Here is a 27,101-nt window from a genome sequence, read left to right on the forward strand (position 1 = left end):
ATAATAATTTAGATGAATCTTGGGTTTCTTCAATCTATAGATCAAAGTTCTAGCATTTTAGAACTAAATGAAATTTAAAGGGTGGTTTCTGGCCATTCTCTAATACTCCTCTATTTGTTAGATAAATGTTAGCAATTTGAGCACAAACAAATTTTTCTCACATAAGAAAATTTCCATAGCCTTTTGTCTTTTAATATTCTGTAAAATATTGTTATTGGTGAGTTATGAGCTGGAAAATATATATATTAGATTTTACTTGTCAAACTTGACTCTGCCATTTATTTTATTTTCTCCACCCTCCTCTACCCCAGCTTATATACCTGGAAAATAATGGTACCACAAGATAAAATTATCCTGATAAAATTTACAAATTTAGACATAGAAAATCAAGTTGGGTGTGATCACGACTTTGTATCTTTACAATCAAGCAATGGAGTGCTAATTAGTAAGTATGTTACATTTATTTTTATTGGAGTATCTAAAAGACCAAAGACACACTAAAAGATCTAAAATGAGATTTTGGCACACAGGGCAATCATTTCATCTTACATACAGTGTGGGGGGGTTGGTAAGAGTGGAGACAGTGAAAGACACCATTCTCTTTGGCGTTTTTCTAAGTTAGGCACAAAATATCACATTCTTTTCTCAAGTACGATAACAGTATTGAATGAAATTGATGACATAATTGCCAGAAAACTTCCTTTCAAGGCATTTTTTAAAATTTTTATCACCAAAGGGGGTGCATGTTTATCAAATTTGGTAAATACATATGAGCAAAAAGAAAATGTAAGCCATTCATAACCCTACCACTTGGAGATTAACCAGTTTACATTTTGATGTATATACATTTACATACACACTTTGAACTTTACATTGTTTCATAATTTTTTCTCATGACCCCATAGATCATTTCATATCATTAAACTTCTTTTTATTAAATACCTCTTATAAGCTATGCAGACATAATTGATGTATCTATCGTATTCAAAACATTATTTGTTAAACATGATAGAAGATCTCCATGGCTGACGTACACCTTGATCTCTAAGTCTCCATATGGCCAATGGTTAGGACAAATGTCTCTTCACACATATGATAGGATGCCATAGACAAAGTATCATGCTAGGAGTTATAATATTGATTGACTAAATGATTTCATACTCAATCCTGCTATTTACCCAGCAATCATTTTTTACAACCAATCATTTGTTAAAAATTATGTCGGAGGGTACCATACCAGGTACTAGACATTTATAGAGAAAAGGCAGTCTCTGCCCAAATGAGCTTGTAGTTTGAGGTAACTAAAGGTGTGTGATAAAGTAGGAAATGACATAGAGTTGGGAATGTGCTGTGTTGATTCAAGAAAAGATAGTTCTTATTTCCAGTCGGTGTCTGGGAGAGCTGTTGGGAGAACTGAACTTTGAGTTAAGCCCTGGACACGTGAGACTGGGAGCGAGAAGGTGAATGGGAGAGCAAAACCACTGAAGCGGAGGTTATGGCCTGATCAAAGGGGCCACTGGATAGTTTGGCCTGTTTAGAACAGAGAGCTCGTGGAAGATAATATTAGAAAAATAAACACATGCAAGTTTCTACCGCTTTTTAGTCATGTTATTTCCATTCTTTTCCTTTTCAGGTAAGGTCTGTGGAGATCCGCTGCCCTCACCATTGCTGACAGAGACCACTAAGGCCACAGGTACATTTGTTTCTGATACAGAAAACGGGGGCATTGGATTTGAGCTTACTTTTACTGCTGTACAGAATTCAGAAGCAGGTATTTCAGGTACTAATTCCCTGCTGTTTTTCCACGATGTGGGGATGAGGAAGAGGAAATTCCTTGGCCATTCACTGAATTTCCTCAATACTTGCACAGGTTCGGGTTATTGGAGTGTGGCTGTATTGGCAGAAGAAGGGACAATTCACTCTGCCAATTGTCCTGACTCGTATCCCAACAATGTACAGTGTCATCGGTTCATGCATGCTCCAAAGAAACACATTATAAAGGTGGGCAGCTGAGGAATCTGTCCACTTCACAGAGAACTTAGCTATATTAGTTAAACAGAACTTAATTCATCTGGATTGTTAAATTGCCATGATGATGAGAAGCTGCTTGTTGTCATTTTTTACTCTCAGAAGGGATCTGTGTGTGTGATCCTAAAGATTTCAGTGGTTTAGAGTGTATACAGTGAAAAGTAAGGCCCCTTCTCATCAGATTCCCATCCTATGCCCTGGAGGGAAACACTGATTAATTACTACAGTACCCCTAGAGAGGTATTCTGAGCATTTACTAACACGTATATACTTACGTTGCTTGGCAATGCTTTGTCCACTGTAAAGTATCTCAAAGATCCTTCCAGATGGTCCTACAGAGCTCTTTTTAATGACTGCATAAAATATCGTCTGATGTTTTTGATTTATTAAACCAGTTTCCTATTAATAGATGCTTAGTGAGTTTCTAGTCTTTGCCATACCAGCAATGTGCCCTCAAAATCCCTGTATCACTGTTTATGGACACGTGGATATATATAATTCCCAGAATTGGACTTGCTGGGCCAAAGGGGTTGTGCATTTAAACCTGGCAGTCATTGCCAAGTTGCCCTCAGAAAAGACTGCAATTATTTACACTTCTATCTGAAGGTATGCAAGGGTGTGACAGAACCTTTAAATGTACACAGGAAACTTTCTAAACTTCACTTCTCTTCCTTGACCACTTCTCTGTTATGTTTATAATTTGTACAGTTGACATTTGAGGACTTTACTGTTGAATTTAATCCAAACCCTGTTTATGATGCTATTGTGATTTATGGTGATTTCAAAGAAGAAGACGAGTTAGGTGGGCAATGTTCTGTCCTTTAAATTTGGAAAGCTTTAGATTAACTGGAGTAGATGCAGCATTGGGCAGCTTCCTTGGGTACCCTGAGGTAGTGTGGGGATGTGAATTTCTTGCACTGGAAACTCATGGTGCCATAAAACTTTAGCTTTAAAATCTGTGAGTCAGTAATTGATTCACCAGTAAAGTTTTTAATAAAAACATGAAAAATATGAAGAATGCTTCATGCTTTTTGAAAAATGGAAAGGAAGTCCCCAAAGAAAGGGTAAAATAGTAACAGTAAATTTTTAACAGTTATTTAAGATAACTTGTAAACTTTCTCCTTTCTGTGTTAATTCCTTCATTGATGGTATTCTGATGTTTGTATCCAAGAAAAATAACCAAAAGCTATAATTTCTGCTTGAGTCTTACAATTAATTTTAAGACCTGACTTTAAAAACTCGAGTGTATTTTTTTTACCTACTTCTTCTCTTCTCATTGTCTACAAATTAATAATCAGTTGAGGTTTTTGTGCATATTAGAATTTAGATCTCTTTACCCTATTTATAGAGATTTTACTGTGAGATAAAATTGCAGTGCACTGTTACTGTGAAACTAATGTTTAATTCCCACACGAGTTGTAAGGCTGTGCTTACAAATAAAATTTGGAGAAAGCCAAAATTGCTGATTAAAAAATTACTCAGGCTGTATTTTACCTCTCTGTTCTGGCTTTTTTTAAAAAAATTTGTCACTATGAATCAAACTTTCCTAAAATTTCTCAGCTAAACTTTGTGGAATCTTGAACATCACTCCACTATTCAGTCCTAGTAACATGATGGTGATACATTTTAAAAATGATGGTGAAAATAATATTGAGGCTTCAAAGCTAGAATCACCTTTTTGCCCTCAGGTGGGTATGAACACTTGTATAATAGGGACTTTTGCTTATAAAAACAGTTATAGGGAAGATAATTTAGCCATGTTTACCTAAATGTAGGGTGTTTGAATCACCTTGGTAACATAAAATGCATATTCCTAGGCTCACTCCTAGAGATCTATTATAATAGATTCTGTAGATCTTGGATGGGGCCCAGGAATCTGTGTTTTACCAAGCATCTCAGGGTCATGCTCCAGAAACTGCATCTACTAGAACATAAAAAAAAATTTCCAAGAACCATATATGAAAAGTAGAGATTCAGATAAGAGAATGCAATTCAGAAATGAGATTGGCTCTGTTTTAGAATGTTAAAGGATTTTGAATTAGTAGTTTTCTTGGCACTCTAGAAGATACAATGTACTTTACCCAGACAAAAAGAATATCATATGCAAAGACCCCAATGAAAGAGAATGGATGATATATAAGAAAACTACAAATAACATTGTTTGAGTTTTAGAGGGAATGATAGAAAAGGCAGGAGTCAGATCATGTTGAGCACAAGGCATTAAACTATAAGTACCGGAGTGATAGGATAGCTAGCTAACATCTGTTGATTTCTTGCTCCATAGCAGGTATAGACTGAGCATCTCACATGTATTATTGCATATATTCCCCCTTACACATCTAGGAGGTATGTGAGCTGCTCTCCTTTTATAGAGAAGGGAACTGAGGCTTAGTGAAATTAACTAACTTTCCCAAAAATGTACGGTTGGCAGAGGTGGAGCCAGAATTCAAACCTAGGTTTCTCTTACTCTAGAGTAATATGGAAAATATGGGTGAACTTACATGCAAGGAGAGCAGTGAGGAAGTCATTGTAAAAAATTTACTGTAGATGTATTTGATTATATATGTTGTGGGACGGAGTATAGGAAGGAAAAAAAGTCCAGAATGACTTTCAGGATGCTAGCTTGAGTGGTTAGGTAGATGGTGGAGCCATTACATGATATAAGGAAACATAAAAATGAGACAATGTTGACTATTAAAATAGTGCGATTCCATTTGACACACGTGGATCTTTATGAGCTTGTGGGAAATCCTAATGGAGATATCTAGCAGTCCTAGGTCTAGAATTCAGAAAAAAGATTTAGATTGAAGAGAGAAATCTTGAAATCATCTACATGTAGATGAATAAAAATAGGGTGATGAACAGTACCTTGAGGAATATCTTTTCAGGCTGAAGAACAGGATCTTGAAAAAAGAAAAAAGAAAAAAAACTGCTATTGAGAAGAAGCGGCCAAGCATAGATCAAGAAAACCAAGAGTAATGTCATGAAGCCAAGGAAGGAGGAAGTGCTTAAAAGAGCCAGATGCAACAGTGATATTAAGAGCTATATAATAAATGCATCTATGGGATCTGGCATCTAGCATATGAATGGTGATGGTAGTGAGATCTACAGTGGAGTGGTTTAATGATTGACCAGGGTAAACAAGTAGGGTCAGTTAGTGTGGCTACTCTTAATATTTTCAATTAAAAATTTTTCTTCTATAGACACTTCAAATAAAATTGAACCAACATCACCTCCCAAAACCAATCCTGTATCTGCTGCAAAAGCAATTCCATATGGTGAGTTGATGGCCATGTTGTTACTATATGTTTAATTTCCTTTCTTCATTAACTAGATGTCTCTTTTGGAAATCCTCATCTTGTATTTGATATAACTCCGCAGTGAAGACAAATGATTCTTATCCCTAGGTCTATAAAACTTCCAGAATCTTGTTTGGGTTTACATTTAGGCTCATAAATAGAGGGAAGAACAAATAAGCTTTTTGATAGGAAGAAAGGACTACAAGAGCAATCCTTTGTCCTCATCTCTCCCTGTACAAAATTAATATCTAAAATGACTTTCTAGAGTCTGTGTTTAATATGAGTATGCATTGTGGAGCAGAGGAGGAAAACAAAGTTTTTTGGTTGTGTGGTTTTTTGTGTATTTTTTTAATATTTTTTTTAAACTCATACTGGCATCTTTTTAACTTCTTTTCGCTCTAAAGCATCTCGTTAAATACTAAATACTACGATCTTCCATTGTTCTGCCTGCATGTATTGAATATGTGCAAGTTGATGGACTGTAATAGAAAGTTGCATGAGGAACTATAACAGGAGAAAATGTCTGCCTCTTACTGGGCGGTTGGAGAAGGCTTCATGGAAAAGATAGCGCTTGAGCTGAGTCCTAGTATTTCAGACAGGAGAACGGCATTTAGATGCATAAGCAAATTTGACATGTTTGAGGATTGATGAATGGTTTCATACAGTGAGAACAGAAAGTAAAACGAGGATGTATAATGAAGAGTCTTGTAGATTCATTGCTAACAAACGTGAAATTTTCCTACTGGAATGTAACTTCCATGAAGACTGACACTTTTATTTGCTCTATTCACTAACATCACCAATGTCCATAATAGTGCCTAGCAAATAGTAAGTACTAAATAAGTGTTGAGTGAATAAATAAATATTATTCTGTAGGTGACTAAAATTCTGATTGCCTAGCATAGTCACCTGGCTTTTTAAAATCAGATTCCTCAGAGGTGGGTCTTGGGAGCTAATGTCTTTATAAAGCTCATCTGAGCTTGGGAATTACCATTGCTGACTATGACAAGCCTTTGGAGGAGTGTGTTCTTAATCATTTCAGCTGGTTGTGTCATTGGTTTCATCTTTGCTGTAGGTGTTTGTGGCATTCCTCCATTTAGTCCCCAGTGGCTTTTCAGAAGAATTGCAGGAGGGGAAGAAGCCTGCCCCCACTGTTGGCCATGGCAGGTGGGTCTAAGGTTTCTAGGAGATCACCAGTGCGGAGGTGCCATCGTCAGGCCGACTTGGATTCTGACTGCAGCCCACTGTGTGCAATTGTGAGTGAAAATGATATTTTTCTTATCTGTTTAGCACATGTGTTTATAGGCAATGCCTACGACACAGGGATAACTGTCCAACTACTAAGATCACCCAGACTGGTTCTAAGGTGAGAATCTTCCTTTAAGTGTTATTTTTCATAGCCATCTAGCCTCTATTTAAACAATATCAGTGAGGAAAAAGTTAATCAAATTTAGAAGAAAACATAGAAAACACTTCTGGACATTGGTCTAGGCAAAGATTTTAAGGTTAACACCTCAAAAGCACAGATAACAAAAATAGACAAATAGTACTATATTAAATGAAAAAGCTTCTGCACAACAAAGAAAAAAAGAGTGAAGAGACAAACTGTTGAATGGGAGAAAATATTTGCAAACTATTCTTCCTGTTAGGGACTAATATGCAGAATATACAAGGAATTCAATTCAACATTAAAAAAAAAACAAATAATCTCATTAAAATGCGGGCAAAGGACATCGATAGATATTTCTAAAAAGACTTACAAATGGCCAATGGATATATGAAAAAATGTTCAACCTCACTAATCATCAAGGATATGTAAATAAAAACCACATTGAGATATCATCTTACTCCAGTTAGAATGGCTATTATTAAAAAGGCAAAAAATAACAGCTGCTGGTGAGGATCTGGAGAAAAGGGAACTCTTATACATTATTGGTGAGAATTTAATACAGCCACTATATGAAAACCAATATGGAGATTTCTCCAAAAACTGAAAATAGAACTACCATATGATCCAGCAATTCCACTACTGGGTATCTGTTGAAAGGAAAAGAAATCAGTATATCAAAGGGATACCTGCACTCCTGTATTTATCACAGCACTATTCACAACAGCGAAGATATGGACTCAACCTAAGTGTCTATCAGCAGACAAAAGGATAAATATAATGTGGTATGTATATATAATGGCATAGTATTCAGCCATAAAAAAGAATGAAATCATGTCATTTGCAGCAACATGAATGGAATTGGAATTGAGCGAAACAAGCTGGACACAGACAAATTTTGCATGTACTCATATGCATAGATAGATGCCAAAGGCTAGGAAGGGGGGTGTGGGGTGGGGATGAGGGGGCAAAGAGAGGTTGATCAATGGCTACAATTATACACTTAGGTAGAAGGTGTGATTTCTAATGTTCAACAGCAGAGTAGGGTGACTAGAATTTAGCAATAACATATTGTGTGTTTTAAAATAGCTAGAAGAGAACTTGAAATAGTCCCAACACATAGAAATGATAAATACTCAAGGTGATGGATACCCCAAGTACTCTGACTTAATCATTATGCATTCTATGCCATGTAACAAAATACCACATATACCCCATAAATATATATTATACATCAATAAAAAATTAATAAAAAATATTTTAAATTAAAAATCAGGAAGCTGAGACAGACTTCATTTTTGCTGAAGGTCACTAAAGGCGAGACTGGCTGACATCATCTGAGAGTGCTCCAAATAATGAGAGCTGACAGCGACATTGTACCACCTCCTGCATAGCTTCCCTAGCACTGGTTACCCTTGGTATTAATTCTTAAACTTTAGCACACACCAGAATCACCCGGAGGGTTTCTGATTCTTTTGTATTTCCCTAGCTCCCTGGTGGTGATGTCCCACATGTAGGGAAAACCTGGTGTTCTCTTCTTTCGAAATCCATACTGGTCTTTGTGCTCATGTGGGACTTTTAACTTACTTTAGGAGACCAAATTCACTTTGCAATTATAAATCAGAATCTGTCTCAAACCTAAATCAGCTTTTTCAACTTCAGCCACTTTCTGTAATTCAGTAGTGGCTCATTCTTCTCCCATAGCAGTGAGTGACACGTGTCCCATTGTTGAGTTGGGAATAAGTCTCTCAGAATGTAATAGATGAAACTTGATTATGGGAAAGTGGGAAGAAAGGGTGAAGAAATCCATTAATTGAGACCTTGAACTATTATCCCACTATATGTAAAATCCTAGGCTTTGTTGCATCATAAAGTGTATGTTGCGTCATTATATGCTTTTTAGTGTTCTCTCCTAAATTGAAGGATATCTGATGATTGTATACATAAGACTTCACTAGAAATTATGATCTATATTATCAACTTGACTATGATTTTTATTTCATTGTATTGAGTATGTTATCTTCTATGTAAAGTAGTAGAGTAGCTTTAAGAAATGTTTTTTCACTACCAAGTAATAATTTGGAGGATGACTTTGAAAATAAAGTTCAATCCTTCCATTAGAGTGCATGGCAGATAATAATAATGATAATGGCTACCATTATGGAGTCATTACCATCTGCAAGGTACTTGCCAAGCACTTTGCCTGAGTTCACTCCCTTAATAAAGGCATATTGAAACACATGAATAAGTCAAACTCATCATGCCAGGAATTGAAATGAGCATGATTGTGAGTAGGAAGGCGATGCCTACGTGTATTAAAAAACTTCTCCTTTGAATAAGGTGTATTGAAAAATAATTTCAATAACTTTTTCTGAAGAAACAGTTTTGAAAAAAATGGGTGACTTAAGTCTCCAAGCAGAAGTGACAATATATTTGTAGCAATTGAGGGACTCTTTCCTCAAATATTTTTTGAACGGGAGATTTTGATATGGCCAACTGATGGATGTGACTCAAGTTTTCTAGCATCTTTTTGAAGTATATCAAAAGTATGCAAGAATTTTCACAAAGGGAACACTCACATAACCAGCACCCAGATCAAGACCAAAACTACCATATTACTGAGACCCAACACCCAGCAGCCACCCCATTCGCCTCCAGTCATCATTCCCCTAAAAGTAATCAGCACCCTGATATCTAACAGCATGGGTGAGCTTTGCCTATTTTTGAGCTGGTAAATTTTTTATACCCTCAGTTTTGTTAATTCTGATGACTTGATAAAAGATGATTCTTTAAGATACAGCCCTGTGAGATAATGCTGGGGTGATTTAAACAGTAAAACATAGACCAGAAGCTACCTTGTTATGAATGTAACTTTTTTTTACATATTCATATCACTGAAATTAACCTTTAAATTTTCTTTTTTTCCTTCTCAACTTATAAAAATCCTTTGGTGACATTTGGTGAGGGATTCAGGGACATTTTATGGCCAAAAGAAGGGAGCAAGATCCATAAGGAATCTTGCAGATCAGGAGGCCAAGAGCGGCCTCCCTGGTAGGGAGATCACAGAGGCACTCAGACAGGGGAGTGGGTGTCACCTGGCTAAACTGAACCGTGCGTGATGGTAGAGCCAGAAGGCATTAGACCAAAATATAAAAAATATTTTCATGTCAACCTTTTCTTTCTCTAGGAAAAATAATCCACTCTTTTGGACTATTATTGCTGGGGACCATGATAGAACCCTGAAGGAATCAACTGAGCAAGTGAGAAATGTTTTTAAAGGTCATTCTGCCTGTACTCTAAATGTTGTCACATGCCAGGGAATACTGTTAGTTGAGATATGTAATTAGTTAATAATCTCTTACTGCCCCTTTCTGCTTATTTATACCACAATTAAAGATGCAATTTTAGGTCACATTTTAATTTGAGAATTAGGTGAAGTAGGTCAGGAAATGCAAATTCAGGTTCATGTGCACAAGTCCACATGGTTTGGTTTTTCTAGGCCCACCACTTCTCAGAAGGTGGTTCATGGCCTCCTGCAAATTATAAACCAAGATTGCTCTTTTGAATTTAGTGCAAAGTCATCTTCTTTGTTGATGTATGTAAATGCAGAGATTTAGGATTACTTTGAACTTTTATGCAAGGAAATTGCTTGATTCTTTGGCTTTCTTATCTTAAAATGCACTTGCTTGCCACTGATACAGGTGAGAAGGGCCAAACGCATAGTGGTGCATGAAGACTTTAATATTCTAAACTATGACTCTGACATTGCCCTCATACAGCTGAACTCTCCTTTGGAGTACAACTCAGTGGTGAGGCCGGTGTGTCTCCCACAGGGCCCAGAGCCTTTGTTTTCCTTGGAGATCTGTGTTGTGACCGGATGGGGAAGCATCAGTAAAGGTAAACATTTGACTTTTGCATAAACATTACTGCTGTTTATTTTTGAAAATAGGTCATGGAAATGATATCAAGCAGTATCTGCTTTAGCCCCTATTCTTTCTAAAATATAGAAACCATATTTTATTCAATTGTAATAGCTCAGCAAGTGAATAGAGAATGAGATGTTTTAAATTTTTCCTTCAGGGTAACTTAGATTATAGGTAGACTAGATTAGGGGTCATCAAACTTTTTCTCTAAAGGGCCGTATGATAAATCTTTTAAGCTTTGCAGGCCATATGGTCTCTGTTACAACTGTTCAAGTCTACCATTGCAGTGTGAAGCAGCCGCAGACAATATGTAACAGAATGGGTGTGGCTGTATTCCAGTAGAACTCGCTTTATAAAATTTATTTAGATTTGGATTTTTAAATTTTTTTTCAAACATCTAAAAATATACATGTTTTTTCAAACATCTAAAAATGTACAAACCATTGTCATTTCAATGACGGATGCAGAATTGACCCACGGGCTATTAGTTTGCTAACCCCTGGTAGACTATAGAATTCTTAAAGGCATAGCAAAATACTGAAAGAGCTGAATGGAGTGACATATTTTTTTTGCTTCTTTCACTGTGTAAGATCATTTTCTTTGTATGTTTTCCTTCTATGTGTCATTTATTTGGAATCTGTGGCTTGAAGGAGAAAAGAATCTTTGCTTGCAGTGTTCATGCTCACAGCTTACTGTGTACCTGCCACCAAATTGCGTTTGCATAAAATCTTGCCACCCACCACGTGAGGAGCTTTTATCATCCCCACTTTACAAATGAGAGGGTCACGCCCCAAAAATTTAAGTAACTTGCGAAGATCCCATGACTAATAAATATCAAAGCTACGATTTAATACCAGCATGTCTCAGCTTACAATCGTTCCTTAATGGCTTCTCATTACACTTAGAATGAAGTTTGAACTGCTTAGCCCGGCTTGGGGAGCTCTGTGTGATTTGGCCTCCACTTATGTCTTCAAAATCACTTCCTTCTTTTGTCTTGTTGGTTAACCTGCAGGTACCATGGCCTTCTTTCTTTCTCTTAAACACCAGGCTTGCTCTGCTTTCTGAAGTTCTGCACCTGTGTCCTCCCATCTGGAACACCCCTGTTACAATCTGTTCATCGCTGCTTCCCCATCATTCCATTCTCAACCGAAATGTTGCTTCCTTTCTCGGAGCATATGCTGCAGCATGGCTGACCGTCCATCACATTCCACACTCTCCAGTTTATCATTTCACTGTGTTTAAATGTACTTGTCATGCTTTTATGGAATCATTTTCTACCTCTCACCCGTTAGAGTGGGAGCCTCTTGGAGGCAGATCTGTCCTCACCACCCTCTCCCCAGGACTAGACATATACATGGCAAACAGTAAGTTTTTGTTGACTTACTGGTCTCAAAGCCCTTAAACAAAAGTGCCTGCTCTCTAACACCTTCAACCTTCACCAATTCTGTGACCACCAGATGGCTGAAAGGTGGTTACAGACTTAAAAGATGAATTCATTCTTTTCAGTTGGGAGAAAAAATCAATTCTCAATTTTCGAGACACCCTCAGCCATACTTATGGAGATGGACCCTGTAAAGAGAATTTTTAGTACATTAAAAAGAATGCAAGATTTAGAGTTGGGCCTGGGCTTGACTCCTGGTTCTGTTCTGTAAGAGCTATGAGATCAAATTTTCAAAGGTCTGGCTTTTCCACGTGTGAGATTAGTGTGATTAGTCTGCCTCACGATGTTGTCGCATTACGTTGGAGTAAAGGACTTTGTAAATATTAGGCTGCTATATAAATGTAGAGTAATTTTTATTAATATGGCCCCAAAAGGTATAGGGCTATAAAATGCTCAACTTTTAAAAAATTAGCCATAAATCTAAAACGATAGAATAAGTCATGCAGAATACAAGTTAGCATGGACCTGCCTGAGGGTCAAGTATGAGAGGAAATTTTTTAATGTTACCTTAAATTGAAGGTCAGATTAAGCTTCAGTGATGGTAGAAGAAAAAAGTGGAATAAGATTTCGGTTTATATTAGGAAATCAAGCAAGCATATGTTATATTTATAATAATATATTTAAATAATATATTTATATGCATAAATATGTAACCATATTTACTTATAATCATAAAACATATATAACACTAATTCATATTTTGTTGAATTTCTATTTCTGAATTCTAATGCAGCAATATTTTATGTGCCAAAATTTAAATTGTAAATAAGCTTGAAAAAAGTGTTTTTGGTCTTGTTTGCCTGTCAATGGTAAAGATGCCAAATTTGGAAATGAAGACATGGTACATGAAATGCTTATATTTCCCCCCTGCTCCAATATTCCACATCAGTGCAGGCAAATTGAATGACCGCAATTATGTTGATATGGAGCCAGTCTGCACTTAAATACATTTCTTTAACAGCACTTACTGCTTACTTCATCGTTGAGCTCTCCCTTTCTGAATCTGTTTCTTACTTAGATGGTGGCCTAGCACATCGCTTACAGCAAATTCAAGTGTCTGTGTTAGAAAGAGAGGTCTGTGAACACACTTACTATTCTGAGCACCCCGGAGGGATCACAGAGAAGATGATGTGTGCTGGCTTTGCTGCATCTGAAGGGAAAGATTTCTGCCAGGTGAGAGGATTCTGATTTTGTACAGGAAAGTAGAAAATTGCCTTTTGCTGAAGAGTCTCCTTACGCAGAAGGAAACCACTCTCAAAGAGACTGCGTCCAACCTGGCCTGTTCCTCAAACATCATACCACATTTCAGCATGAGAGCCGGTAGGATAAGAGGAAGAGTAAGTCACTTAATCGAAACTTGCTGAGATGGCAGAGTGGCAAGAAGCAGATGTACAGCCAGTGGGCACACAGAAGCCCGTGAGAAGGTGGGATGGCAGCATCCTAGCCATGCCTGGGGTGGGGAGATGTGTTCAGAGATGGTTAAGCCTTTGGGAAAGGAAAACAAGTGAAGGTTCTAGACTTATATATTCTACTTATGACTTAAAAGTTTTCTTGTTTTAAATTATTACTAATCTCCTGTGTAGTCTCACTTAATTTTCCATCACAGATTAAAATAGTCACAAAGATGTCAGTTGGGCAAGCTTGCTATTGGCAAGTTCAGAATCAACTAAGATAAAACAGAATGTGGACGAATGGATTGCAGAATACTAGCTTTAATATTCAGAGTCAATTGAGGGATGTGACTTTACATATACAATCTAAAGAGTTTCAAACACTCTATATGTTCACCTCCAATGGGGAATCTGGGGCAGCCCACCTAAGGGAAAGTTTGGGTCTGTAGGGCAGACCCACTTCTTCTGACTTATTTACATTAGTCTGGGGTAGAGGGGGAAGAAAGAATGAATCTCTAGTCTTTGCAACTTTTTGACAGTTTTCCCCACCACTCAGTCAAGAAACATGAACCAATGGATGCCACCTCCATGGGGAGAAGCAACTGGGCGTCATCTAGGTGGAAAGTCCTTCCATGTGAAAACATGAAGAGAGAAGGAATGAGGTCCCCCCCCTTAACACTGAATATAAGTTTATTGTAATTAAACCCTTCCTTTCATGGTGTCGAGTGCTACTTAAATTCTGTTTTGATTTTACATATCTTAATTTGTAGTCCCCAGAAGCAGACTCTTGAGACAAGGATTCAAGTGTAATGATCTCTTTTAGGATGCGTAGACATCACTGGTAGGAAAGTGAGGAGATGGTCCAGGGAAGGGATGGCAGCCAATCTAGGTGTGCTATTAAGACAGCTACCACAGTGAGGGACTAAAGCTTCATCCTGCAGGGAAACCTCAGCAGTGATGCGAAATACACATATGTTTATCCATCTGAAGGTGAGGGAGCTGGGGTGTTTGTACACTACTTCCCAAAAGTCATAGTTTGGGGGCTGCTGTGGGAGGGGGATGTTAATTCCTCAGTGTTTCCCACATTTTGGGGCTGTCTCCTGGGTCGGGTGGAGAGGAGAGAGGGAACAGCCCTCAGGCCCAGAGACACCATAGGTACTGGAAGATATGAGGAATGTGGGAAGGGTGCACACACTGTCTGCTAGATACTTAAATGGTATCTTATAAAATCAGGTAGAAAAGTACTGTTAATTAATGCATTCATCCTCTCCATTAGTTTATTGTAGAATTTGAGGGATGGTTTTTCTTTCTGCTTTGAATCAAGGAAATCACAAGTGGGTCTGTTGTCTTTGTCATATTTGACAGCATCTAACATCATGGGACAATCTTATTTTGTGTCAAAGCAACAAAAGAACTAGAGAGAAGTTTAGAGAGGTCCCTGTCATAGGAGGCCCAAATACCATTATCTCGGTTGGCACTTAACTTCAGCTGTGTACAGCTGTCACTTTGGCTGCAGCATGACTGAATACTGCCAATATATGGGAAGAAAAATAAGAGTTGAGATTCCAATAAATATAGTTAGCTTTCTTTTATGAAGAACACTGAATTACTGAAAGGGTGACTTTAAAAACTCGCTTTAATAAAAGTGGACTTTTTCTAACAGGTAACTGATTTTTATTCTCCTGTGTCTGTTCAAAGGTAACAGACGTACTAATGTAATTCCTCATCCAGGAAGGTAAACATAACAATGTTGGAGTGTGGAGACATGGGGGTTTCAGATATGCAATGTGGAATCCTGTTCTTTGCGCAGTGGATTTTAGGTTTTTTTTTTTTTTTTTTGAGACAGAGTCTCGCTTTTGTTGCCCGAGCTAGAGTGAGTGCCGTGGCATCAGCCTAGCTCACAGCAACCTCAAACTCCTGGGCTCAAGCAATCCTTCTGCCTCAGCCTCCCGAGTAGCTGGGACTACAGGCATGTGCCACCATGCCCGGCTAATTTTTTCTATATATTTTTAGTTGTCCGATTAATTTCTTTCTATTTTTGGTAGAGACGGGGTCTCGCTCTTGCTCAGGCTGGCTCTTGCTCAAACAATCCGCCCGCCTCGGCCTCCCAGAGAGCTAGGATTACAGGCGCGAGCCACCGCGCCCGGCCTAGGTTTTTTTTATTCGAAGTTCTTTTGACGTACAAAGTGATAGATCTGTATCCTCACAGTGATGTGTGTCCTATTCTGCTAACTTTCCATTTATTTCATACTTTTCTCCTCCTTGCTTACTATGTTTCAGCCACATGGATTGCCTTCTAACCTCCCAACCTGCCACGTCTTCTCTGTCCTAGGGCCTTAACCCAGATATATATTTTTGCATAAAATGCTCTTCCTCCAGGTTTTTGAAAATCTGACTCCTCCTCATCCTTCATGTATCAGCTCAGATGCTGAAACTGCGTACACGTGCGTGCACATGTAAGCGCACACATTTACCTACCTTTATTTTCTGCTGTTCACTCCATTTCCTTTAGAGCTACTACCACCATCTTATTTGTTTATACTCTGTCTTGTTCAGTATGCCTGGCTCACAGCACTGGATAAAATGTTCATTTGTTTATTGAATATTATTTACCATGTTCTAGATCCTAGGATAGAACCAGCAATAAAATAAATTAGACAGGTTCCCTGTATCATCAAATGTTTGTAATTGCCTGAAAAATTATGTATTGTCTATGTGTTGGTACTGAAAGAATGATTTAAGATAAAAAACCTGACTGGACACATCAAACCATTTTCAGACTAGAAGGGGGTCTTAAGTATAATCTTTATGTGAAAAAAATGAGGCCCAGAGAAATGTTAATTTTTCTACTTTAAAGACTAGGGACTCTATCTCTTTATTCCCAATTTAGAGTTCCTTCTGTGAAATTCTTCATATAAAATAGATATCTCAGGTATGTACCATCAGCTTAATTTATTTTATAGGAAGGCAAATAAAGGATTTAGTTTGGTCCTAAATACATTTGTGTCTATCCCCTAAAAGACTTGATTAAAAATTGGAAAGACTGCCTTAAAAAATGAAAATCATGTGTTTTAAGGCTTGTTTTTGATACATCTAATTTAGAGCACTTCACCATAAATTAAGCAAACATTTCTTAAGCATCTATCGTGTGCCAGGTGTTGTGCTAGGCCTCCTGGGGTACGAAGAGCACATGATGGAAATAGAAATACACATAAGCAAGTGCATCAATTATCACACTGAACCTGAGGAGACATGTGTAAGATGTTAGTCCTAATTAATAGATAAATATGTGTGACGTACGTATTTTGGGCCCTTGATGCACTCGTATGTTAATCTCAGCACTGTTCACGATAGCAAAGATAGGAATCAACCCACGTGTTCATCAACAGATGAATGGAGAAAATGTGGTGTATATATGTGATGGAATACTGCTCAGCCATGGAAAAGAATGGAACGTTTTTTGCAGCAACACGGATGGAACTGGAGGCCATTATCTTAAGTGAAACAACTCAGACGCAAAAAGTCAAATACCACATGTTCTTACTTACAAGTGTGAGCTAAGTAATGTGTATGCACGGACATAGAATGTGGAATAAGAGACATTGGAGATTCGGAGGAGGGGGACAATGGGAAGGGGCAAGTGATGAGAAATCACTTAATGGATACTGTGTACATAATTCAGGTGATGGTTACACTAAAAGCCCAGACTTCACCATCGTGCGATATATCTGTATAACAAAACTGCACTTGTACCCTTTAAATTTATACAAATAAAAAAAATCACTGTTTCCTTGAAAATCTCCCCTTCTACTTATAATTTGTTAATTTAAACAAAGCAAGTATTTTGAGGAAAATTGAGAGAACTTTCTATCTATATGAGCCCATGATGCTTTGGGGTGGTATTTTTGCCTTTTGAACTGTGTTCACTCCAATCATGACCGAAATAGCAATATCTAAAGCAGTGAAAATAAGTTAAATGTCTATGAGTCTTGAGTGCTGTAATCATGTAAACCAGATACTAGAGCTGCCTGAGGTGGCTCCATTAATGAGCACTCATCAACCTGCTGGAGAGGAAAGAGCTGGACTCTGGCAGCTGATGTGGGCTCAGATTCTGCCGCTGCTGCTACCTATGTGTGCAAAATGGGACAGATCACTTATTTCTCTAAGTGTAAGTTTCTGCCTCTGATAGCCTAGTGATTAGCTCAGTCCTTAAAATCTCTGAAATTTTGTAACTTCGAAATCTTTAGGTAAGCTGAATAAAATTATACTAGAATTAGAACAAATGCATTTTAATAGCTATTTAGACAGTCTTTAATTTTTTTCTTCACTCTACCTCTAACATTATGTTCTAATTTCTCTGCATATGTCATAATTCTGCTTTTAGATTGATCTGAATAGATTGTGTTAAGAGTGTCCAGTGACAGGGAAAACACTACTTATAGAGGCTGGCACCCAATGATCCTAACTCAATTACCTTAATGGGACAGGTAGCCCATTTCTGAAGATGGATCAGTTTGAGATCCACTGTGCAGTTTTCTAATTAAATTTTGATTTTAAAAAGATACAGTTTGAAATCTTAAATGTTACAGTTTCACTAATTGGTGATATCATTTAAAGAAGGTGCCCCTCCGATGGGGCTGGGAAGACTTAGTAATTGTTATTATGTGAACTAGGTTTTAACTAAACCCTGGGATCAAATTATCACCTGATTGTCCTTAAATTTTGTTCCCTTCTGTGAAAAAGAGAATATACAGTTACGTATTAATATCTAAAGTATACAGATCGACAAAGAACAAATATCCAAATTAAACACTTTATAAATAAACTATTGGTCATTCCTTTACAACATTTGAATGCAGGGGCTTTAAATTAAAGCAATTTTCTAGAACACGTTTTCTTGTTTCAGGGGGACTCCGGTGGTCCATTGGTATGTAGACATGAGAATGGTCCCTTTGTCCTGTATGGCATTGTCAGCTGGGGAGCTGGCTGTGTCCGGCCATGGAAGCCAGGTGTATTTGCCAGGGTGAGGGTCTTCTTGGACTGGATCCAATCCAAAATCAAAGGTAAGTTGTTTTCAAATATTATGAAAACAGTGCCTCTTTCTTTAGAGTGGGTTTAAGAGCAGTGAATATGATACAAATGAGCATTATAAAAGAAAATCATAGAGTAGAATTTCACTTAGTTTCTAAATACATTAAAATGCAAGTCTCTATAAGAATAACTCCTCCCTTGGGCAAAGTTAGGATAAAACCAATTTTTCCTGAGGCTGCTTTAATCCTGGATTTGTGTTTCCTTTTGGCAGTGCTGCTTTGGTACAGACTACATTTTGTCCTGAGGCTTTCATCTTTGTTTTTAACATGTTCTCCCCAAATACAGGTCCTGCTTCACTTCAGACAAAAAATAAAAGCAAAAGCTTAGAACAATTGCCATCACTCACACCTTCAACAGACAGTGTATCTGGGCCAGGTAAGAAATGTTCACATTATCCCATTAATATAGTCAGCAAGAATTTAGCAAAAAGCACTATATATGCGGGCTCACTTGTTTTCTTCGAAATGCTATAAACTCTGTGTATTCCTTCTGGTGGTAGCTTATTCTGAAAGCAACAAGAGTAGTTACTGCAGTTGTCTTGGGATCTTTTCTACCCTGTAGGTACAGATGTTTCAGGTAAAAATCTTGTGATTGTGAACAAGTGCTTGAATACTGGAGAAGTCCATAGAATTGTTTTAAACTCTGAGCTATTAACTCCTACCTGAACAAGTGTCCTTCAACATTCAGCTGTTTTGCTAGGTAAAGACTATGGGTATGAGATGACTAAGACCAGCATCAGTATCTCTCTCAATTCTCCCACAATTGCCAGTGTCTGTTTGGTAACAGGATTTTGACTTTTATTCAAAAGCTAACAGCAATAAGAGAATTAGAAGTTTGTAACAGCCTTGTAGGAAGATGAAAGTTCTATGATACCATCACTCTTGGTTTCCAAATGGTCAGAGTCTTTCCCTGGTCACCCACCTCGGCCCCATCGCCACCCATGTGCCTAACCCCAGTGGACCCAAGTAGGAAGAATTGAAAGAAAATTGAAGAAGATATAAGACATAAAAGGTAGAATTGCTAGAGTCATGTCCTTGAGTAGGAGAAAGGGGATGGGCTCTCGTGCCCAACAGAAGGGATTGGTCTTAAACAGGAGCAAGGTACACTTCATCCATGGCTGCTGAATGAAAGGCAGAATGGTTAGGCACCGGTGCAGGTGTATGGATACTCGTGGGGATGGGAGCTTATAGAACTTCTGGTTGCTTCTGTTTTCTCAGCAGATGAATGAAGGGGTTGGATAAGAAAGTTTTATTTTTAAGAGAAAATAAAGTATCAAATATTTCTTTGGAAAACTGACATAGTGACTAGACTAGGAAGATATAGTAGGATTGCTGGGCAGCATAAAGGCTCCCTGAGATAAATGATCATGAATTTAGAGAGAGTTCCCAGTTAGTTCAGTTGTATGTTTTTCTCTGGTAACACTAAGGTAGACCCGGAGCAGGTGGAGAGTACATTTAATCAGAGTGGGGTATTCCCATGTATGTGAGAGTATAAGGGAGTTCAGAGTGTGTATGAAGAAGTGATTAAACTGATTGGTCATTGGAATTTATGATACATAAGGAGTGAAATGAGGGTGAGAGATGAGTTTGAGAAAAAGAAAGGTGATAGGATAGATGAATCACAAGTCTCAAATGGTGAAATAAGGGTTGAGGGAAGCTCACAAGATGGGAGGTTGTGATTGGAGAGAGTGGTGCTTGAAACTAAGATTATGGGAGGCCTAAAGTTACTGCTGTTGAGCAAGTATCTAGGGTGCTGACCATTGGCATGAGTGGCTGAGGTCAGGGGGAGGACAAGAACATGGGAGGAAAGTTGGGGAACTAAGAAACTTCAGTGCTGGAATCACCATCTGTACAGCTACTGAAATCAATAAGAATTATGACAGGAATAGAGTTGGAGAAAATGACCACTAAAATCTTCCAGGAATGAGGAGTGACCCAGAACCACCTGTCTGACAGCATAAGAGGCAAAGCTGGGGATGTGTAGATTCAGGTTAAAAGTAAATCTAGAATTGGGATTGACATGGAGAGCAGACTTCGGTCCAAGATCCTCAAAACTTCTGATTACAACGGTCTGAGTTAAATGAATGATTTCAACGAGTGCCTAAGAAAGTCAATACAAGAAAAGTACTGAGAACGGGCTGGGTCTGGTCCATGATAAGGGTCAATGAGTGGTGGTGATAGTGGCTGTCTAATGTATTCTTTGACTGGTCCCATTCAGCTATTAAAAAATTAACATTGTTCAAATGTAAAGAAGATCGTTCTCCTTTGTATATGTTCAGAAACACCTAGGCTTGCCAAAGAACTTTGAAAATTTTATATCCGAAAGGATGTAAAATTTGTTTTGTTTTCTGTGATTATTTTATTGAGACAAAATGTTAGGACAATGTCATGTTTCATACTCATGCACTCCCATCACCTGCTTTTTACACTAGGCAATTAATGAATCTTACCAATGTTTTTTGAGATTGTTACACCTACTTGTAAAAAGCAATGACTTGTTGGGAATTCATGGCTCTATATGATTTTCGTACCAAGCTGCCTTTCTAGGTGAGTTTGTCATAGAGGGTTCATATACAGAGGGAAAAAGATTGAGAAGATTGGAAAGATATGTTGGGACCAGAGTCCAAAATATCCTGCAAGCTGCGCTACTATAGTTGCTTTGAGCAGGAAAAGAACTTAATTCTTTCATTTTATACGCCATTCCCAGATTGGAGGGCATGGTGAGGGAAGATTATAGAACTGAGGGAGATCATTTAGTTTATCGCTAAATTGAAACAGATCTGGTAAATATCTGATTAGATTGTGTTAGCTATATAAATAAAGAAGAGAAATCACAAAGAAATAACAGAGGACTAGGCCATGGAGTAGAATCCCGAATTCTTGTAGCACTTCATTTCCCTCATGCCACTTTTCGTCTTACTGTTCATATTATAAAAGTATGTTTACTTACCTATCTCCTTGGCTAGATTGTTAATTTCTCTAGAGTAAAGCATGCATAATAATGTGCATATTCATTAATACATATATTAAAATATGAATACATTACAGAATATTTCATTTTATAATTGCTCAGAAAGTTTTTGTCAAAGTAATAAACATGAGGAAAAAAAGGAGAATCAAAGATGAATCCTGAATGACGATATCAGAAAAAAGAGAAGCTGAATGCATGGTCCGTGGGCCAGATAGCTACAGGCATCTGAACCACCGCAGGTAACCCTGCACATCCAAAGTGGCCATGGATGTAGCAAGTTGAAGTAAGACACGTCTCAGTATATTCAGCAAATCCTCTTTTTCTTGACCTCAGTCACAGGCTCTGTGAATATAATCATCTGTCCATGCAAGATGAATATTCATCTAATTTAGCAAAGCTTTTAGGAACAGGTCGTTAGTTGCATTTCAAAGAAGGAAAGAAATAGAAACCTGTTGGGAATAGGGATTGAAACCCACGGTGTATTTTCTAAAATATTTTAAAAATTCAGTTAAAATTAATTTTAAATGTGATTTAAATCCTACCCCTGCAGTCTTGTTTCAAGAAAATAGGACACATTAAATAGAATGATTACTATTTTAACACCAGAACTTATAACTGATAGTAATAAAGTCTTAATTTTCTTCTTATAAGCCTAAGTTTTTCAAGCTTATGTTAGAACCTCATTTTTCTTTGCCTTATTTATGTTGCTCCTTGGTGTCTCTGTGTTCTGAATTGTAGGCTGTTGCTCTGAAGTGGAGCTAGAAGAGCCCAGAGGCTTTTTTTCAACTCTAAGATATCACCTGGATTACAGAGGAAAACTGGAATGTTCTTGGGTGCTCAGAGTTTCACGAAGCAGGATGGCAAAATTTACCATTGAGTATCTGTCATTTCCCGGGTCTCGGGTGTGTGGAACCTCAGTTCTGACCAATTATGAAGAAAGCCACAGTGGGAGAAGGATGACAGGTAATCCGTCCCGGCATGTAAACTTTGTGCTAGGAGCCTTTCTGTGTAGGCAGCTTATGATCAAGAGTGACTTGGTAATAATACCATCTCAATGTTGATTCATATAATAGGCATGCCTTTCCACCCCTGTGCACCCTTAGTATTTTCAAAATTTGAATTCACAAAGCAGATATACTAAAGGTGGAGCGTGTGTGTGTGTTTGGGAGGGAGAGGGCAAGATAAGAGGGTCGACCTTCTTCAAACATACCTGAACCATGCCAGGATGCTAGAAGAGCATTATAGGGTAGAAGAGGAGGAGGTTGGAAGATGGTTAAAAATAGAGCAGGGTTAGGGGAGGGAGATAGATGAAAATATAAAGCAAAATACATTAAAGGCTTTTAAAGTGGTAGGATTAAAAAGATTTGCTACAAATATGGCAGCCCTCATTCTTCATTTCATGCACAGGCAAACCTGTTTTTGTGCAACAATACAAACTTGCCACCTCCCGTTTGTATAGGTGTAATGAGAGCTTTTTGGCTCTCTGTAAGGTGGGAGGTAGGAAAGTGATAGAAATAATTTGGTCAATGGGGCAAACCTGGAAAGAAAACGAGTCGGTGCATGTCATTGTGAGAGTGTGTGTGGTACATGCTCATGCTTGATTCTGAAATGCATATAATAGAGGCCAAGAAATCTGCTTTGAGGGTGAAGTTGTTTTCTTTGGATAGATTCTGAAAGATAAAATCATTGGGTTAGAAGGCACAAACACTTGTTTAAAGAATCTTTCTTTATAAGTACAATTTCATTTAGATCACAGAAAAAACTATTAACCAGCCTATCCACTCGGCACATTTCCCCCAATAATCAGATCACCTCCCCCACCCTCATTGATTAAAACTGCTCTAGGGCTTCACCTTGCAGCTGGAATAAAATTCAACCTCCCTGGAAGACTTTTTCACCTCCCTCTCTTCCAGCTCACAGGCTCCTGGTACTTTTTATTCCAACCTCAGGGCCATTGTCTGTCTACTCCCAACACTTGAAGAGCTCCTTCTCATCCTTGTCCCTCACCTCCCTTGATTCTTAACTAAAATGTTACCCTTTCTTTTCCTTTTTTTTTTTCTTTTTGAGATAGAGTATTGCTCTGTGCCTGGGATAGAGTGCAGTGGCGTCATCAGAGCTCACAGCAACCTCAAACTCCTGGGCTCAAGTGATCCTCCTGCCCCAGCCTCCCGAGTAGCTGGGACTACAGGCATGTGCCACCATGCCTAGCTAGTTTTTTCTATTTTTTTTTTTTGGAGAGATGGTGGCTCGAATTCCTGGCCTCAGGCAATCCTCCTGCCTCCCAAAGTGCTAGGATTATAGGCGTGAGCCACCATGCCCAGAATAGAATGTTAACTTCTTAATAAAACTGATACAAGTTGCCTCACCTGCTGCCTCCATACTTCTCAGCCTCCTGTTTTTAGAGCATTTACTGTACACATTATGATTTTTGTTTCCATGATTATGGTTTGTCCATATCTTCCCTATTGAATGTGAGCTTCACAAGGGCTGGAACTTTTGTCTCTTTACTCGAGAAGCTCCAGGGCCTAGAACAGTGCCTGACACATAGAAAGCACTTAATAAATAAGTGATTGAGGGGAATGGTCACTCCTAAAGAGGGTTTATCAGTCTAAAGTATAATAGCACAATCCAGTCCTTCCCACAGTCATTATCTATTATGATGGCTATTTCATTGGTAGCCTTGGTTTCTACCTGAAATCATCTTCATTTACTTGACTAAAATAAAGCCTATGAGAGAGACCTTCTGTACACATTCCCTTCTGTATACTTCCAAATGAGAACAATGCCTAGGGACTCAGAACTTGGGTTTGTTTTGCATGAATTTTTGCTGTTTTTTTTTATTTGTATAAAGTTTTGCTAAATCACTCTTCAGAAAGGCTAACTCAGTTTTCACTGCCATTAGCAGTGCATAGAATCCTCTTTAACCATGCCCAGAACCTATGATGTCAATTTGATAGGCAGTTTTACTTTTTTTTCTTTTATCATTAATGGGGGTAAAGTAAGTTTGTTAGTTTGAGATGGGGGTCTCTCACTATGTTACCCAGCCTGGCCTTGAACTCCTGGACTCAAGAGATCCTCCTGCCTCAGCCTCCCAAATAGCTGGGACTACAGGCATACATGTGACTATGCCCAGCTTTTTTGTTTTTTAATTGCCGTTACCTTTTGTCCATTTAAAAATTTTGAATATTCTTTTTATTGATTTATTCTTCTTTTGGTTTATATACAAAGATATTTTTCCTTTGTCATAAGTTCCAAGTATTTATTTTTTAAATTTCTAAACATTTATTAAATGAATGAATATGTATTCTAAAAGGGGGAGATATGTATCTTTCATCACATGTGATACTTTCTGCTTCAGATAAGGTTTAATGATCCTTAACTTTGATCTGATGCTGTATCTTCTAATGTCTTGTGATTATAACTTCATATTTTTTTTTTAATTTCAGAATATTAAGGGGGTACAAACATTTTGGTTGCATGAATTGCTTTTGTACAATTTGAATACAAGTTACAAGTGTGCCCATCACCCACATAGTGTGCATTGTATCTGTTAGGTGTGCATTTGCCCATCTCCTCCTCCCCCCCCCACCTGCTTGATTTCTGTTGAGTTTTACTAGTGCACATGAGTGTTAATCGACTAGTTCCAACTGTGTACATGTGGTGTTTGTTTTTCCACTCTTGTGATATTTCACGTAGAAGAGTGGTCTCCAGTTCCATCCAGGTTGTTACAAAAGGTATTAGTTAACATTTTTTTTTTATTATTTCTGAGCAGTACTCCATGCTATATACCACATTTTATTAATCTACCCATGTATTGATGGGCACTTCATTTGATTCCACATCCTTGCAATTGTGAATTGTGCTGTTATAAATATTTCAGTGAAGGTGTCTTTTTGATAAAATGACTTTTTTTTACTTTGCATAAATATCCAATAATGGGATTGCTAGATCAAATGGTAGGTCTACTTTTAGTTCTTTCAGGTATCTCCATACTATTTTCCATAGAGGTTGTACTAGTTTGTAGTCCCACCAATGGTGTATAAGTGTTCCTTCCTCTCTGTATCCATGCCAGCATATGTTGTTTTGGGACTTTTTGATAAAAGCCATTCTCACTGGAGTTAAGTGATATCTCATTATGGTTTTGATTTGCCTTTCTCTGATCATTAGAGATGTTGAGCATTTTGTCATATGTTTACTGGCCATTAGTCTATATCTTCTTTTGAAAAGTTGCTGTTCATGTCTTTTGCCCACCTTCTAATGGGGTGGTTTGAATTTTTCTTGTTGATTTGTTTGAGTTCTTTGTAAATTCTGGTTATTAGCCCTTTATCAGATATATAGCATGCAAATATTTTCTTCCATTCTGTAGGTTGTCTATTTGCTCTATTGCTTATTTCCTTGGCTGTGCAAAAGCTTTTGAATTTAATAGGTCCCATTTATTTATTTTTGTTATTGCTGTGATTGCCTTTGGGGTCGTCTTCATAAATTCTTTGCCTAAACTGATATTTATAAGAATTTTTCCAACATTTTCTTCTAGGATTGTTATAGTCTCATGCCTTAGATTTAAATCTGTTATCCATCATGAATTAATATTTGTGACTGGTGAGAGGTGTGGCTCCTGTTTCAGTCCTCTAAATGTGACTATCCAATTTTCCTAGCACCATTTATTGAATAGGGATTCTTTTCCTGAGGGTATGTTTTTGTTTGCCTTGTCAAATATCAGATGGCAATATGAGGATAGTTTTATATCTGGATTCTCTATTCTGTTCCATTAGTCTATGTCTCTGTTCTTGTGCTAGCATCATGCTGTTTTGGTTACTGTAGCCTTGTAGTACAGCTTGAAGTTAGGTAAAGCGATGCCTCCCATTTTATTCTTTCTGTTTAAGGTTGCTTTGGCTATTCAGGGTCTTTTCTGGTTCCATACAAAGCAGAGACATTTTTTCTAGATCTGTGAAAAATTACATTGGTATTTTAATCAGGATTTCAGTTAATCTTTAAATCACTTGGGTAATATAGACATTTGAACAATGTTGATTCTGCTCATTCGTGAGCACGATATGTTGTTCCATTTGTTTACAACCCCTGCAATTTCCTTCCTCAGTGTTTTGTAGTTCTCCTATAGAGGTCTTTCCCCTCCTTGGTTAAATATATTCAGAGGTATTTTATTTTTTTTGTTGCTATTTTGAAAGGTATTGAGTCTTTGATTTTCTTCTCAGCTTGACTGTTCGTGTAAAGGAATACTCCTGATTTGTGCACATTGATTTTGTAACTTGAGACTTTGCTGAATTTATTTATCAATTCCAGGAGTCTCTGGGCAGAACCTTCGGGGTTTTCTAGATATAAGATCATATAGTCAGCAAAGAATGATAGTTTGACCTCTTCTTCCCCCATTGAGATACGCTTAATTTCTTTCTCCTGCCTGATTGCTCTGACTAGGACTTCCAGCACTATGTTGAATAGAAGTGGTGACAGTGTGCAACCTTGTCTGGTTCCAGTTCTAAACAGGAATGCTTTCAATTTTTCCCCATTCAATATGATGCTGGCTGTGGGTTTGTTGTATATGGCTTTTATAAT

At 37.7% G+C, this 27,101-nt stretch overlaps 1 protein-coding gene across 1 annotated transcript in view; it reads left to right on the forward strand.

Annotated features, from left to right (window-relative positions):
- The window catches only part of OVCH1 (ovochymase 1), a 65,877-nt gene that overhangs the window by 29,768 nt on the left and 9,008 nt on the right, over positions 1–27,101 (forward strand). Inside the window, 14 exon segments of the mRNA XM_012640956.1 lie at positions 377–445; positions 1,634–1,771; positions 1,871–2,001; positions 2,737–2,830; positions 3,589–3,678; positions 3,681–3,716; positions 5,232–5,306; positions 6,403–6,583; positions 9,902–9,974; positions 10,416–10,611; positions 13,097–13,251; positions 18,376–18,532; positions 18,846–18,935; positions 22,269–22,493. Of these exon segments, the coding sequence (XP_012496410.1) occupies positions 377–445; positions 1,634–1,771; positions 1,871–2,001; positions 2,737–2,830; positions 3,589–3,678; positions 3,681–3,716; positions 5,232–5,306; positions 6,403–6,583; positions 9,902–9,974; positions 10,416–10,611; positions 13,097–13,251; positions 18,376–18,532; positions 18,846–18,935; positions 22,269–22,493 (1,710 nt within the window).

The sequence above is a fragment of the Propithecus coquereli genome, unplaced genomic scaffold (genome assembly GCF_000956105.1).
Source record: "Propithecus coquereli isolate 6110/MARCELLA unplaced genomic scaffold, Pcoq_1.0 Scaffold16, whole genome shotgun sequence".
Taxonomy (NCBI): domain Eukaryota; kingdom Metazoa; phylum Chordata; class Mammalia; order Primates; family Indriidae; genus Propithecus; species Propithecus coquereli.